The 17,114-nt window shown below is 47.5% G+C and overlaps 2 protein-coding genes across 2 annotated transcripts; one reads left to right on the forward strand and one right to left on the reverse strand.

Moving 5' to 3' along the window:
- Positions 1-8,539: 8,539 nt before the first annotated feature.
- Positions 8,540-12,975, reverse strand: LHYA1_G008126 (UPF0507 protein; the record flags this gene model as incomplete). The annotated part of the gene is made up of 5 exons (XM_031153047.1): positions 8,540-9,189; positions 9,238-12,192; positions 12,244-12,496; positions 12,546-12,845; positions 12,925-12,975. The coding sequence occupies 5 exons, from the start codon at positions 12,973-12,975 to the stop codon at positions 8,540-8,542; spliced, it is 4,209 nt and encodes a 1,402-aa protein (XP_031002020.1).
- A 1,446-nt stretch (positions 12,976-14,421) lies between these two features.
- LHYA1_G008127 (uncharacterized protein) lies at positions 14,422-16,823 on the forward strand (the record flags this gene model as incomplete). Its single annotated transcript, XM_031153048.1, has 4 exons — positions 14,422-14,896; positions 14,962-15,067; positions 15,232-15,653; positions 15,703-16,823. Coding segments are annotated over 4 exons (2,124 nt in total), but the record flags the coding sequence as incomplete, so codon positions are not given.
- Between the last annotated feature and the right edge of the window lie 291 nt (positions 16,824-17,114).

Raw genomic sequence — 17,114 nt, forward strand, 5'->3', positions numbered from 1 at the left:
GAGATCTGCAGGCGCGCCTTCAGCACCTCCATGGGCGTGAAGAGCACGCTGCCGGCCAGCTCGGCCAGCACACCCGACGCGGCATCGTTGAGCGCGCTGTCGCCTAGGTGGGGGAGGAGGGCTATCTGGGTTGCTTCGCGCGTGGTTAGGTAGATTGCGGTGGCGGGCGTGACGGTCAGGAGCGTGACGCCGATGCCGCGGTAGTAGGCTTTGAGGGGGACGGAGAAGAGGGGGCGCCGGGTTGAGGTTTGGAATTGAACGGCGATTGTGTCGAGGGGGTACAGGGCGAGTTTGGAGGTGATGGAGCCAGCTGCGCTTGCTCCGATGTTGGCTCCGAGACTTGTGAGGTCCATTCCCCTGATGAGGAAAGGGGGATGTTGGAAGGGGAGGGGTGAAAGAAGGAAGGTTAATCGTCTGTTTAGCGTTGCACGTGATAAACGTTGTTGCATTTACCTGGAATTGAGTTTTTGTCACGTTGGGTTCAACAGGGTTGGATTTAGCTGCTTACGTCAGCTTGTATAGCATAAAACCTTTGTTCTCGCTTTGCTCTTCGATACACATTGTAATGTGAAGGCTTCTATATGCTAACATCAAGCTATAATTCGATTATGCGCTGTGGCTTGACTATTCTGACATATTGGTTAGTGCTAGTGAATCAGATGGTGAATACTCCATCTCCGTACTCTGTAATTTTCGCTCAAGTCCTATTACTACCAGACACTTCATATATTATATAATTTTCAACTTCATTCTCCTCTCTTGCTGTATTAAGGAGGGAATTAGCTCGGTATGACCTTTGAGCCAAAGGAGTCTTAGCTCTCCGCTAAGAAAAGCGAGTCTTTTCACTCCTTCAAGATCGTATAACTATCGACTGAGGAGTACAAGCGTCTCTCACTCTCAAAGTACTCGGACCTTGGAGCTCAAGACCCAATATCTTTAATTGGCTATCACGACCGAGACTCTCATAAATAGTATGAACGAAATGTGCTGCAAAGCCCGTCCCCCTTCGTCAAGGGCCACATGCGTATATACAATCCAAATCCCTCCTCCAAAAAGCCCGCTATAAACAATCAGGTTAAATATGATAGTAGAATAGCAATCAGAAATAGAATACGGTCTGTTAAATGAAGCTGGAAGCTACGAGAGGAGGAAGTCAATTACCCCTCCGTTTACCCCTTTAATTAAGCGAAAATAATAATTAGCGTACGGAAGAAGACCTACAGCTCTACTATACCCGAGACATATAGGGACTAAGTTTACGTCAGAATTCTCTCCTAAATATGCAAAACTGAAACTGATGTAGTATTCGCTAGTAGTAATTAGAACTATAAACTTCTAATATTACATATTCTATATGAAAGAAGCCCCCTTCATGCCTCACGGGACTCGTCACTCGCACTACTCATGCACTAGTATAGCGTGGCTGTATGGGCTAGAGTAACGGCAGTGAAGGGAGCAGATTGTGTGCTATAAGCTGTACCAGTTCCACCGCTAACACTGGTGAATGTTCCGTTCATAGCACACCGCTCATAGATAACTCCCTTGGGTCCTGACATAGTAGCGATGGGGCCTACAGCATTGCCGCACATACAGTTCTTTGTTGTAGATCCGCCCACAATGGTGCTTCTATATCTAGTAAGTAAAGATCAAAACTCGGCGTAAAGGGTTACTTACGTTACGATGGAACATGCAGCATTGGTGCTGGAAGTTGTAGCTGGATTGGTGGTCGTGGCCCCAGTACCGGTGGGTTTAATGGTAAATGGCTTTGAGGTAGTTGGGGTTGAGACATCTTGAGTCGTTTTACTGATAGCTGCCGATGATGTGGAGGTGGCGCTTGTATAACCCGAGATCGAGAGACCCCCGGTAGGTCCAGCGCTGAATCCCGTACAAAAGCTTGGGAGCGTGGTGATCGTTGCAGATACCAGGTTGATGGTGGTTGTGTGAGAATCCAAAAAGGCATCGAAGTTCAAGTCGACGGCAACATCTCCGCTGAAATTGACCCCAAAATCGTCCTTAGTGCCCGGGCATACACCACCCTTGCTGTTGTACTCTGCATCCAGAGCGAGGTTCACATCTGGTACCTTCAGGTTGAGGCCAACACCACCACCGTATTTGAGCACCGTCACGGTAAATTCGAGTGACATCTCGGCATAAAGCTCCAAGCCCACGTCGATCTGTGCATCAAGGTCCCAGTCGCCGATGGTAAAGGTTGGCTCCCATCCCGAAAATTTATTGTCCTTTGATGATAAATCCAGAAGATCGATTTGCGCTATCGCTGAGTTTGAAATACTAGCAGTGATACTCTTGCCAATTGTAGCAGATCCTTTGAGACCAGAGAAATCATACCCAACGGAAAAGTCTAGCGACGGTCCGATTTTAAGCACATCGGCGACAGTGAAGCCATCAATTGGAATAGTAAGGAATGTCTTAGTATCAGAGTAAGGCTTTACAAGATCTCCTGAAACTCCAAGAGTAAGATCCACTGTAATTTCACAATGTTAGAATTGCTTGATCGGGTAAAGGGAAATGCTCAAGGAATATACATACGGTCAAATACGACGTCCGAGGGAATTGCCGAAACCGTTAGACTCTCTTCCCAAGCGGAGAAGCTTCCTGAGAGGTCAAGGGCTCCACTAGAACCGCATTTATCACATCCAAGAGTGAAGTCGAGACCCGTTGCGTTATTGGAGTAAGTGTACAACGTCGAAGGGAAAGAGGAGGCCAAAGAAACCACGTGAGGGGAGCCTCGCTTTGATAGGGCCGCTCCGGTTGAAGGCCCCCATTCAATCTTAAGACTGTTCTCGATATCTGTCCAGTTTTGCATGGTAGCCGTGAAGTCGATAGTAGAGGTAGTGTTTATATACTTGGCGGTACTGATGGACCAGGGTTGTCGTGCTTCTGATTGGCCACATCCAGGGTAGTTCACAATCATAATGAGAGAGCGGTTCCCACCTCCATTGACCCAATCCCATTCCCGAATCGCTTCGTTGTATGCAGCGTTATTCTCAAAGGTCAAAGACAAGTCACCATCGCAAGAGACACTTTTCAATGCCTGGGAGAAACCGTCCATGGATATAACCATTTCATTTTGGCCGGTTGCAACGGTGATATTGACAACAAAAGCACCTAATAAAGTATTAGAATGCGCTTTAATCAAAATTTTGCATGTTACACTTACTACCACTGGGGTTTTCACCCCATAGAAGAGACTCTTGGTTTTGAAGAGCTACCTGAGGCGATGCGTCTCTACTTCCGAGACCAGCAGCAACCGCAGCGGTAATAGGAACGAGGAGAATATCGTCGGCAAAAGCAGTCTGCCAAAGACAGAAAGCCGCAAGAAAAGCTAGCGGGGAGTGCATTCTCAAAGCAAAGATCGGAGCTTCTTAATATTGTACGTGCGTTACGAGCCGAGATACTTCAATCTAGTTTAGGTGTGCTTGAAAGGGACGGGTTGACTCCGTGAAGAAAGATTGGAAGTTGGTGAAAGGATGTATATAATGTAGAGACTGTATTGGTGCTGAAAAGACTGTTATGGTGATGAATGAATGTGATGATGATGAAAAGACAATGAACTGTTGTGAATGATGATACTAAAAAAGCAAGAGATGCGACCAAGTCTTATAGAGAAACGTGTAATATGGAGTCTATTATTGATGATCCTTTCAAAGAGGGATACGAGATCACCTGGAGGGTTCCACATTTGAGAGAAGGATGGTAGCCTAGTTTCTTGCATTTTCGAAATAGAACCTCATGTTCTCTTTGGCATGATTGACATGAAAACTTACTCAGGATTCGAAGGAATATCTTGAAATTGTAGAAGAGATAAGATACCAGACTAAAGGATGTAAGACAAAGTGGTACGAAGGAGTATAACTCTCAACTAGAGACACCCCTATTGCGGTTCTCAACCTTGATAATGTAACCAACTGCCTTACGCCCGCCAAGCGGAGGATGAAAAGCTTACTTTTAGAAAGCCAATGTGGAGATTGAAGGGATGAGAAGAAGTGAAGACATTGGGGTAATACTTTCAGAACACTGTCAAAAAGAGTGAGACACAACCAACAGCAACTGATTATCCAACCAACCTGCCTTACTCGGATTTGTTGGTTTGCAGGAGGGACTCATCCTAGACTGCATTGTAACCTTAGGATGCAGAGGTCAAAAATAAACACGGCTGGCTTCATTCAGCTTGAAACGGAGATCTTTCTACAGTCAGGGTAGGTTTGAAGTGAGGCAGGACCTACGACTTTCTACATTCAGATGGTTCCTGGAAGACTCGGTGGGTTACATGCAGAAGCATGTAAGCAGCTTATACCGTCTAGCCAAAGTTGTCTTACTAAGACTAACAACTCAAGATAATCAGAGACCATCTCATGACGACGAGTTCAAACAACGATAGAGGGAAGAAGACTAATTGTCAGAGCACATGTGCTCCTGACTTTTTAGGGTGAGGACACGGCCCTACAAGTCAGGCGCATGATAGAATCTAATGCGCATGATAAAGTCTAAAAATTCTCCGCAAAATCTAACTTTTGTAAAGCACCTAAAACTTATGATTATTTTATTATGATTGCTATTATTAGTAGTATTTATATCCACATGGAAACGGTGTCACACACATATGCAGCATGAAATGAAGCTCGGTCGTGTTGTGCTATATACCGTCGGATACCGTATTAATTTGAGCGATAGATGCACACCCTTGAAACTTACTAAGCTCGGGTTCGGGTCGGGGCGTGGACCTATCTAGTCTAGTCTCAGTCCGAGCCAGTGAATGCTCCGTAGTCGTATAAGCTTCAGGGGTGGGCTTATTCCCACCATGGGTGCGCCACCAACCAACCAACCCCCCTATTGAAGTTGGTAACACGAGGCGGAGTACGGGAGTACCAGGCATCAACACAACTTCCATGTGTCGTCCAAAATAGAACTGACTGTTGGTTAAGAGGAACGATCATCTCCACAAAGGCATACACCTTCACCATTATCCTTTGGTCATGTCATTGTTACTATAGTAGCTTTTCTTCCTTTCTTCCTTTCTTTAACACCTTCCTTTGTTCATCTTCAAGCCTTCATCCACATAACCTGGGACAATACATACTCCATAAACATTTCGCCATTCACACCTTCATTCCAAGAATGAATCCATAGCGCACACCAGCTTCTACCAACTGCATTCACAGAGCTCCGCCCGCCCTCTGGATATAAAAGCTTTCGCCAGCACCCAACTTGACCACACTCCAACAACTCTCAACTTTCCACTCCCACAACTCCCCCCTTCAAGAAACCTCAAGCCTTAACACTCATATCTTTGCAACTCGATAACGACACCTAGACAAGCAACTGTCTAAGATGTCTTGCCCATTAACCAATACCCTGAGTGCTCAAACCTACAACAACACCTGCGTCCTCGCACTCAGCGCCAGAGACGATGTCAAGGGCGTCTTGTCCGACTGCTGCGCCAACAAGACCGCTCCAGTCATCACCACCAGCTGCTACGAGTACTGCAACACCACCAGCGCTGATATCGAGCTTTGCGTCGGTCTTACGTTGCAGACTCTGGATCCTGTAACCACTATCAAGAAGGAGGACATCACCTGCTTCATCGGCGGTGAAACCGAGTCCGATTCCACCTCTGCCTCGTCTGCTGCGCCATCTAGCAGCTCTACTGCCGGTTCCTCATCTGCTGTTTCTTCGGCGACCTCATCCCCCTCCGCATCTGCTGTTTCTTCGGCGACCTCATCTCCCTCCGCATCTTCAACCAAGGCAAGCAAAGCTTCAGGAGCAGGATCAATCTCTCTCGGCGCCATGGCTGTTGTTGGACTCGTCGTCTTCGGACTTCTGGTGTAGATGGTTCATGGGATGTGAGTGGATGGGAGAAGGAGTATATTACATAGTTGGGGTTGCATAGTGGAGTTTTCTCATGGAATAGCGTTGCGTTGCGTTGCACTTTAGCATATGGAGACTGTTACGTTGTAGATACGCGGGTGTCATAGCCGCATAAGGAAACAAATTACAACCTTCAACACATATACCTGAATTCGCGTGAATATGAATCATATATAAGGAGACGTACTAACTTTCTCTCTAAATACTCGACTCCGAGATGACTTTCAGCTTTTAGCTTCACTTTAGTCTTTGAAGTTTGAATGCTGTCTACCTGAAACCTATCTTTATATCTCTCAAACTATAGAAGTAAACCCAAGAAGCATCAACCCAAACGCGGTGGTAGCTTTGCCGAAATTTTTATTTGCTACCCACGTATCCCAACGGGACAAACTATTCCCACTCAGGACTCAGGAGAGCATCAGAAGCATCACAATACACACTATAATCATCGTTCCTACAAGAAGGGTGCGTATTTCATAATCAAAATCATTCGCAGATTATAGAGTTTGCTAATCGCTACTTCAGATATGTGTATGATCGCTGACTACGATCAATCGTCAAAACAATTCGATTTCACCTTTCTTTCTTTCTAAAGAAAATCAACACCACAAAAATCGTCACAAACCACCCGATATTTGAAAGGTAGAATATCATGGTCTAGAGAAGGAAGTACGGATAGCTGTTATTGTACAGCAGGTGTAATCGCTCTGGCTCTGCTAGAGTGATAATGGGGTTTCAACTTTGAAAGAAGCGTCCGTCGGCTTCAAGCCTCTAATTTTAATCAATGCTATAATAGCACCAATCGAAAAGAAAGAAAAGATACACTCGCGAAGTGCGACGTTATACGACCGAGGCTGATGGGACCGAGGCTGATGGGACCGACATTACAGTATGGAAGGATCGGGTTTGCAGATACGAGCTGATGATGGGAGATTGCCGCGATGTGATGTGCGCGCGACACGAGCTCGCTGCAGGGATGCTAGTGAGTGTTTAAGCTGCTGACGGAAGTCTACGACAGGAACGAATAAAAAGCTGTACTTCTTACTGGAACGTATCACCACTGTGGGCACTTGCGAATCCGAGGGCCGTGCGAATTGGAGGGCTGCGAGTGATGTGTGCAACTCTTACAGCTAATTAGGAATTTGAAAGCTAATCGGGTATAAACAATTCCATGCCCCCACACATAATACTCTTCCATAAGATCAGGCTCCAGCTTAATTGTGATCATAGGTTGATCAATATCCATTGCATTATTATCCAATCCCCTTCAATTTCCTCGATCACTTCAAAATCCATCGCTCTAACTAAATCCCCACTAAGCATCTTGCCCACATGTGAAGTCGCAAAGGTTTGTCCCAGTCTGCGGAACGTTGTCACCAAGCGTAGGAAATCGATGGAACCGCGACTGAAATTGCAAACGGCTGCCATCTCCTCGTCTTGAAGATGGCGGACTTCGGGGGAAATGAAGCCATCCGCACTAATATCGAGGTCTTGGTATGTCTGGAAGCGGAGGCCTAGGAAGCGGCAGAGCGTGCGGTACTCCGTTGCATCGCGAAGATATAGCTGGCCAGCAAAGAGGTTGAGAGTGGTGGATATTTCTGGGACAGACCAGCCATCCTGAACAGGTGGCACTGCACAGAAAGACAGATCCTCAAGACTACGAGTCGAGAGACTCAAACGAGGAGAGTACACATGCAAGCGCACCCGATTTTGGCCCCTCATTTGGGGCAACAAATCTTGGACCTCGAAGGGACTTATGATCAAGTACTTGAGTTCGCGATTTGGATCTTTCAATGAAAGTACCCAGTTGACGGGACGTAGGAATGAGTCTTGGTTTCCTTCATTAGGGATCCCTACAGTAAACTCGAAATCTCTCGACTTGAGAACATTTTTGGGCCAACCATCAACGTTGAGCCTCTCTCTAGCACGAGTACGACGAAAGACATTGAAAGCTTTTGTAAGACCCTCGTTGGAAGCGAGCTCACCCGTAAGGACGAGTTGTCGTATGTTGGCATGCAGAGTGTGCTTGTACGGCGTCGTGAATGGTCGACTTATCTCTTATGTTTATATCTTATATTACACTTTCTTATCCTTTGTACCTGTTCTCCGGCCAAATATTCTTAAGGCCATCTCTTTTGAACCTGAAGTAACCTTTCCTATACTGCATCCATTGCATCCAGGTCAACTTTTGATTGGGACTAACCACAAGATATGTCTTCATAATCATCTCAGTCTAACAACTAAAGACTCAATTCTTTCTGCAGCCCTTAAGAGCGACACAATCCAACTAGTGAAAAACAAATACGGCAAAACAAGCGAAAGAAACCCCCGAGGAACGAAATATGAGTGATGAACGGAATATCCAGTTAGGACTGGGAAAAAGCCAGACAGAGACCATCGCGGATCGATCGAGATATTTAACTAGCCAACATGCAAGACGTTCACGTACGGTAAGAAAACGCGAGCGACAGCCTTTTTCAGAGTAATCCGAGCCTGCGGAACGATTTTCAATTATCATCGCTATTGCTATGCAACGCTTCATGAAGGGAAATGCCGCTCGTCAATCCAACGCTAGCCGACGCCTACTCCCAATCATCCATTCTGCTATCCAACACAAGATTGCCCTTGGCAATCCTTTTGTATAATATAACAGTTATGCTCCTGAAGAAGACCCACTAACACCGACATTTGGTAGTTCAGCCTCGATACTACCGTTGACCTCAGCATCCATATTTGGCTTCGGTGCTGAGGCCATCACAAGCTGGACTTTCAACTTCCTCATCGCCCTTTTCATTCCCTCCAAGGCCGTTTGCTCCTTAGTCAGCATTCCTCTCGCAAGATCTTGCACAGCTTTCCGTCCCATCTTCTCGTGTAAGTCTTGCCACCCCGCAAGTTCCGACGCAACAACCTGTTGTGTGTACCTCAATTCTTTGCCTAATTCATGGGCTTCCTCTTTGGTTTTTCTAACCTTCTCTTCTTTTTCTTCGTTCAGTCGCTGGCGCGTTTCATCGAGTAGACCTAACGGCCAACGGGTGGACCTCGATAGCGAATTATACGAACGCTCGATAAGTTTTTGAGAGACATTGATTGATGTTATCAATGACGTAGGCCGGGAGAGAGAAAGTAGCATGGCGATGATGGTACTGTGTATTGAGAGCATAGTAGCGTGAAAGGTCGTGTATGGCGATGAGGATGATGGTGCAAGGGTCTTGACGTAGGCATCTAGAGCAGAGACATGTGTTTGTGGGAGGGACTCGAGGGTTGAAATCGCTTTGGATGCTATGCCTACAGCGTCATACAGATCTAAACAAGTTAGACGGGCCTTAATTTGAAAGGCTAATGAGTACGTACCAGTAGTGACGACTCGCATCATATTGGTCCTTCGCGCAACACTCTTGGTAGAGTAGTTGACACTTCGGACCATATCCCTAGCATGATCCACGAACTGCTCTACATCCCGCAAATCATCAACGGGCTCAAACTCTTCCCTTACCTTTTCAATTCTTGTCTCCGCTTTGAGCTTGCTGCGCTGCTCCATCATATCTGCTTGGATATCAGGTACAAGGAAGAATTCCCACAACATCTCATGTGTTGAAAATGTAGAGTGGGAAAGAAGGATTTTCAGAAATCCATTCAACCGGATCTGAATGTCTCTGAGAACCGCTCTAGATGGCTTTGATGGAAATTGAAAAGGAGAACGCATTCCAGAGATTGACGGTAGCCAAGAAGCTGGGTTCTCGAGTGCCAGTAATTTTGCTAAGTGCTCAAAATCGGCAAGCGACCTTCGGCACGTTGTGACTGTGAAGCTCGCGTTCTGAGAAGGAGCTCCCGATTTAACGACAAGACGAATTGTGCCATCTTCGACAAAGAATGACCGGACTACTGCTGTGATCCGTCCATCAGCCGCAGGCTGTCCTGAAAATAGAATAAGATCATCGATTCGATTTCTCACATCATCATCTTTGGCCAGCTCAACAGCTGTGAGACCTCGTAGTTCCTTTGCAAAAAGGTCGACTCTCGGATCCCCAAAGAGAGCTCTCACCATCTCGAGTCTTCCATATTTGCTGGCTACCATCAAAGGCGTAAATTTCTTGTCGTTGGTAGCGTTGACGTCGCAATCGCACTGAAGCAAAATCCGGAGCGCAATCTGAGTGTCATTGACGATATGCAACAGAGTGTTGCCTTTCGCATCGATATGGTCATCGAGATGTAAAGGTTCATCATCTCCTTGGGCGCTTGTTGCAGCGACCAAAGCGGCTTCAACCATCGAGCGATAAGTTCCGTGGTCGTAAGACCGACAGAGGGCAAATAGAGGAGTTTGACCATTTCTATCCTTTTGCCGCCAAGGAAGTAATCGACCCACTCTCGATATTAACGCGGGTGCATTAAATAAATAGTGAGCAACGCTTCTTCCTCTGATGTCTTGTTTTGCCAGGTAATCTCTAACGACTGACTCAGGTCCAGAGTGGTAAACAAAGTCCAGGATGATATCAATCAGCTCAGTGTGTCCTAGCTGCACGGCAGCGCTGAGCAGAGTTGTGCCTTCATTGTTTGAATCCTCAAGAACTACATATGGTGGATAATACTCGTGGAGAGACAGTATATACTTCAGAGATTCAGGACGTTCATTCTGAATAGCCATCATCGGGACCGATTCTCCAAAAGAATCTTGAGTTTGGGAAAGGCGTTCAATGGATGTATCTCCTTCAATCCCGCTCGTCATAGAATCGATAGTCGTAGCCCTCGAGCGAAATGACATTTCCGAGCTGCTCGACATGCTTCGGGTATCCATTGTGACAGTTTTCGGTCGTCGTAGTGGTGGTATTCGTTCTTCATCCTCCTCATCATCTTCATGCTGAATTTGAAAAGGGAAAACGTGATTCAACGTTGATGCTTGTGAGAACCTGCCACTGCTTCTTGAGGAACGCCTGGAATGGCCATTCACACCACTCCATGGAGTATCTTCATCGATTACGTCTTCGATGATAGGCTCTTGTTCATCATCTTCATCTGATGATTGGTCTCGATCCGGCTCCATGATACTCATCATATCCTTGACTTTGCCTTTCTTTGACGCCTCCCATAACTTGTAGTTACGTCGACTAGCTTTTCGTAATCCTCCAGAGTCTCGGGCAAGATATGACAAGACTGCTTCAAATGTACTCAATGCGTATCCCATCTCTCCACTTTCAACATCATCAATAAAGATGAAATGGCGCATGTAAAGCAAACGGGCCTGGAGATACCGGACTTGAGACCTAATCACAACAATTAAAAGCAAAGATACCAGTGTATCAGCATTAATTGTAAGGACTGTGCCAGATTTTTCGGAGATCGAGCCGTTCATAGATTCCCTTGGCGGTTCCGTAAGCTGTGTGACGGTTTTTAAGGTCAAAAGTAATACGTCCATCATTTGCTGAGGACTCCCAGCCACGCCGAGTTTTCGAAATTCTTCTACGGCCCGGCCTAATCGCAAATTCAACTCATGCTTGCCCCTTTGACCTCCTTGTATTGAGATGCCAACTTGCGAAATGTCGACGAATTCCATTTGCCTAATCTTAGACTCCAGTTCAATATCTTCCGGTCTCTTCAGGGCACATAGTCTAGGATAGAGAACTGTGTCATGCACTTGTTCTGTCACATAACGTTCAATCAATCGCTCGACAACAGGCCCCGTCAGATCTGTAGTAGCTCCTAGAAGGGACAACTGCTGCTTGTCAACCATTTGGAAGAGATCGATAGCGGCTGTTACAGCAGTCTCCAAGGCGCCACGCATAACATCGTCGTCATCTTCCGCAAAGAAGTCCTCCACTACACGGAGCTCGACATGACCATTTGATCGGAAACCTGGCGCTGAGTTCGTGCTATTGGATCTTGCTCTCTTCATCGCCTTGGCAATAGGACCCTCTGGCACCGGGTCGGGAATATTTGATGCAGAGGGTGGAGGCGGCAGTGGCTTATCAAAGACACCGTTAAATTCTTTGAACATACGCTCCAGCCCGGGTTGCATCTGTCTAGCAATCATTGGGAAATTATTGAGAAGATCGTTGAAGCTTTTGATATCCTTTTTCTTTGGCAGAGGATTTGCAGATTCCCCAGGCTCATCTTGAGGTTCGGCTTTGACAAGGTGAGCTGGCTTGCCGTTCGGTAGACGCATTGGAATAATGGCCGGTATAGTCTTGATCTCCTCGAACAACCCCAATAAAGGCCGCGATATGTAATAGACCAACCATTGCCTTGGTTCTAAAGAGTCCGGGTACCATATCGTATCCGACAAAAGTTGGGCCTGATTTAGAGTCTTGAAGCCTGCAACAACAATCAGCATCTAAGCCCCTATTCAAATCCCATACCACCAACCCTTATTACTATAGACATAGGCATCCTTGACCACTACCGTTCTACCATTGACAGTTGTATATTGCTTGGCCTTCCCTCTGTTCTCGCGCAAATTAGGCAAATCCTTCCCTCCCGCCGCGGTAGCATGGTTCGTTGGTAATCGCAAGACATGGCTCCCGAGGAAATCTTCAGATCCAGCAAGATCTGAGTACAGAGCGCCAGACTCGCGATCGCGGGAGGTAAGGAGGACATCTGTTGTAGGCACTAACAGAATCTATACATCGTCAGCGCAGAGCACAGAGAGGTTCTCGGGGCAAGCTGACATGATGATGGACTGGGGTACACTGTGTTGGAAGGTTGCTCTTGAAGAAGGCACAAAGGAAGGGATTTAGAGGTTGCATATATTCGACATTCGAACCCCAGGACGAAGGACCGCACCGCAGGGCGTCAGTCCTGTAATGCGGAAGTCTAAGACCACAGAGAGCTTGGTATCGAGAGCTTCGCGATTGCGTTGCTTGAAGGGAGTTGAGTGGACGGACAGGTTGGATGGCGCGGAGAAGCTCAATGCAGTCGGTATATGCCTCGCAGAAGAAGGCTGTAAGTTCTAGATTCGTGAGAGTCGCCTTGAGGTTGTTGGGTAGTAATGTACAAATACAAGCAGTCGACCACGAAGCTGTCGCCTGAATTGCGACTCGTTCGTACCTCTGATACTATCGCAATTAGGGTGCACAGGGGCAGGGGATTGGTTTGCATGTGAGTTTATAAGATGACTAAGCCTACTATAATATCAACGCAGTTTTTTTAGGATGACATGATATGTTATGTACTCGACATATTATAATAGACCTTCGGGCTATGCATAGCTATTAATATTCTATATTATTATTACTATATAAGGGATATGACTAGAGCCTTTATAGTCATGTGACCCCGAGCTAGCTTACTAAGCAATGGGATAACCTCTTCGCATTGCAACCACCACTTTAGTTAGCTAACTAACAACTAATAAAACTACTAGTACTATTAAATATAGACCTATACATATAGTAAATAATCACTTTATAATACTAATACTAATTAGTAATTAACCTTACTATTAGTTATAAAATAGCTAGGTTTAATTAAAAAGAGGTAATAAGCATCTAATACAGTTATTATGCTTTTAGGAGACTGCTAAAGCTAGCTATAGTATATCCTTCTTAGGACCTAAGATAGTAATAGTAATAAACCAGACGGCAAGTGCGCATGCGGAAACTGCGACCCCCGCATCGGGCAAGGCGCGTGCACGGGCCCACCGCCGCTTTCGCGAGGTATAAGAGTCGCGTCTCTCCATCGCTCGCTCCTTTCTCATCTTTCTTCCTTTTCAACAACCCAACAACGCCTGCTGGGCCCACCTTTCCCACTTTCGCACGCGCCTCGTTTTCGGCCCTTCTGCCTAGCCCAGGCTCATTTATTTGATCGGCCACGCCTCAGCTGAGATTTATGCATCGAGCAGGATCCCCTGATCACCCCTCTCAAATTTCGATGCTGCGGACCCTCCGCGGCGCCAATGACCTCCTCAGATCTGCCTCGCATTGGCTGAGATACGAGCTGAGCCGGCTCTGAGCGCTCTCGATCTGCCTCGCTGTTGCACTACCACTGATCCTCATACCAGAAACCCTCGGAGACGGAGATGCCGTGAGACTTGGTCTGCACGCATTGTAGCACAACAGCCAGTTGCAAAAATGCCTCACGATGACGCGGCCTGGCTCCTGCCTAGCTGTGCCGCTGGTGGATGGATGACGCGTCGGGAGCTTCCTGGTGAGTTTCCCTCTTGCCGCAGCACGTTTCGTATTTGTCTCGACTGCGCGAATCTGGGCTAATTCGAGACGACAGGATCATACGACACATTGCAAGGAGCATTGCTTGGATCTGCTGAGGATATGCCGATTGGATCGCGCCAGCTGCCCGCATGAGAGCTGAGACACCAACGACGAGAATACCTGGAATGTGCAAGTCTGCCTGAAGCTTTCGGATAGGCGTATGCGGTGGTATCCGAGGTCATACGACACCTCTTCCTTCGATCGTCCCTTCCTCCTTGTTCAGCTTTTCACGGCCTCGCCGACGATCGAGAAAGGATACTGAGATCGGCCGATCGTAGTGGACAGCGAAGTGGAGTTGGTTGCTGCGGATAGGCATCTTTCGGAATGAGAGCGCAGGATCGAGGGTATCAGGACCTTGCAGCTGCAGTGGATCTCTCTGCACGAGAAGGACAGCATTAACGCCGAGGCGTTTTTGACGGTGAGGACATCAGGGAGCAAGGTATGGCAGGAGTTGTACGGTGGGCCGCAGAGCAGTTCTGCGAGGGCAGTGCGAGAAGCCTATATGAACCCTTTGATTTCCCCCTCTGTCATCATTTTCCAGTCCAGTTTGTGCAGCCAGCAGCAAGCAGAGAATTTCTTGAATACTTCTAATCATTTCCACACACTCGAAATGGCCACTTTTGTCCCCATCTCTTATACTTATGTGCCGACTGCTCCACGCTCCAAGAGCACAGCAACTCGCTACAAACCTGCCCCGAAGCAATTCAGCATCCTCAACAAGCTTCAGCACAGCAAGCTGAGTGAAGCAGCACTTAACATGGCCCGACTAGCAGCAGCTGATAATAGTGGAAGAGACAAGCTTGGAATCCGAGGTAAGCTCTGAGATCGAGATGTTTGACTGGTAGCGATAGTAACTAACCTGCGGAAATCTGAGTAGAAACCGGCACGGTCTACGACGGCAATAACAACGACTGCGACCTTTCCTCCATCGAACAACTGCTATATACCACGCTACAGAAGGAGGGCTTTGCAGCGAAGGATTAGTGTCCGAAAAACTCAGCCTTCGAAGTTGGAGATACAGCTGTAGAGAGAGACGGCTCTCTTGATGTTGATAACGGGTCAGCACTAGGCGATAACTCAGGCGGCAGTCTAGGTGAGCACGCTCACTACCCTCTATCGTGGAAATAGATCAGTTTTCCTAACATAGTGTAGAAGATCCAATTGTGCTGCTGGGCGGTGACGACTCAAGTGCCTCTGGAGCCGAAGTCGATGATGTTAGTCTCTGTGCCGAAAGTGTAGCAGCAGACGAGGATCTTCTCGATAGCCTAGAGACTGCCGTTGACTCGACAACTCTGGCTCCTTCTAATCTCGATGAATGGCACAATATTGATAACTTCCTCGAGACTCCACGCTTGCAGCTTGCCGAGCAAAAACCTTCGACGTCTAATCCTACACGCCCTCGTACTTCTTTCTCTTCCCGTGCCTCGAGCGAGCCATTGAATGACCACATTAGTGCAGCAGACCACTGTACGGTCCGCGCTAGATCCGAGGTCATAATGTCCCATCCTGCTTGTCCTTATAGTCAATCCCCAGATCATCTTCCTACAGATCAAAGCGCGGTAGACAAACGTGAGCTAGCTCGCCCTGCACTGAATCCCGATATCTTTGAAGAGGACAGAGCAGCAGGAGGATGACGATAACGACAACGAGGATGGCAAGCAGCTGCAGCACGAGGTGAAAGAAGATGTAATAGCAGCGCTGACGAGCGAAAAGGTTGGCGACACCCATCTATTCAGCAAGAAGAATAAAAGCTCAGAATTCGCCAACCGCGATCCATCTCCAGAGCCAAGTGAAGACAAGTTGAGAAGCGATAGCTGTAGCGACGACGAGTTTAACAACAATCCCAAGTCGGACGAGGATTATAGGAGGCCAAGTTCTATTAAGCGGAAACGACCATCCTCATCCATCAATGGCCCAATGCAAAAGAAGCGCAAGTACCATCTTGGGCAGAGATCTATTCGTCAACATAGACCACACTCCAAACCCCATCGACACTATCCGAAATCACACTCTCCTCCTGATCAAGGTTTGAGAGTCGCCGTAGAATCCAGTGGAAAGGGTCGATTGCCTTCGCCGGCGCCTTCACAAGCCACGGACACAGAGATGCCATCTAACTGCAGCGACCTTGGCGGATCGTCTAGAAGCATCCTACCGACGCTAATTGAAGTTACCTTCTGTCCGCAATCCCTACATTGCTGCTCCTTTACAGCAGTGATCCGGGAGGGTTGTGATAGGCGAGGAGTCTCTTTCAGTCAGGTTGCCCGGCTCATCGAAAGCACCAGCCATATTAGGAAGATTAATGACTTCACGGTCAAGCCGATCAAGCAACATTCGTTCTTCGTGACTGGCTTTAGCTGGCATGCCTCATCCCGCCTCTCGTCCAGCGGAACGACTGTGTCGACTGCCGCGGAGGCAAGCCCTATCCTCGACGACACCCTTTCAACCATACTCCAGCATGGCAGAGCCGTAGATGCCAGGACTGTTACACAGCAAGGGAGTGAGTCAGCAAGCAGCGATGATGACAGTGGTTTAAGCAACGATGACGGTTGTTTGAGCGAGGATGAGCAGAAGTGTTCAAGCACGACCAAGCATAGTCGATGGTCAGACCTAGACGAGCAGCGCTTACTGGTATACAAGAAAGAGGGCAAGTCTTGGGAGTGGATCTTTGGCAAGTTCCCAAGCAGGACTTGGCCCGCAATACGTACGCGCTGGAACATGGTCCGACCCAGAGGCGACTAGGCTTCCTCGCGCAGGTGGACAGCAAGCAGCTCGAACCCTTTGCGAGCCGAGAAACTAACTGAGCGTCTTCAACTGGTGATTTCTGAAACGTTGGCTCCTTGAATACCTGTACTTGCGGGGGTCTGTGGACATCGGACGGGAGAACGGGGCGGGGGAATGGAGGGAAGGGAGAGAAGGAAGGAGAGGTAGAGGTTCCTCATCTACTTGCTAGGCCCAGCAACGTCTTTGATCAAAAACAACTGTGGAGTTAACCATACAAATTAGTCATTTTGCTTCCTAGATATCATTGTA

The sequence above is a fragment of the Lachnellula hyalina genome, assembly GCF_007821495.1.
Source record: "Lachnellula hyalina strain CBS 185.66 chromosome Unknown contig00194, whole genome shotgun sequence".
NCBI lineage: Eukaryota > Fungi > Ascomycota > Leotiomycetes > Helotiales > Lachnaceae > Lachnellula > Lachnellula hyalina.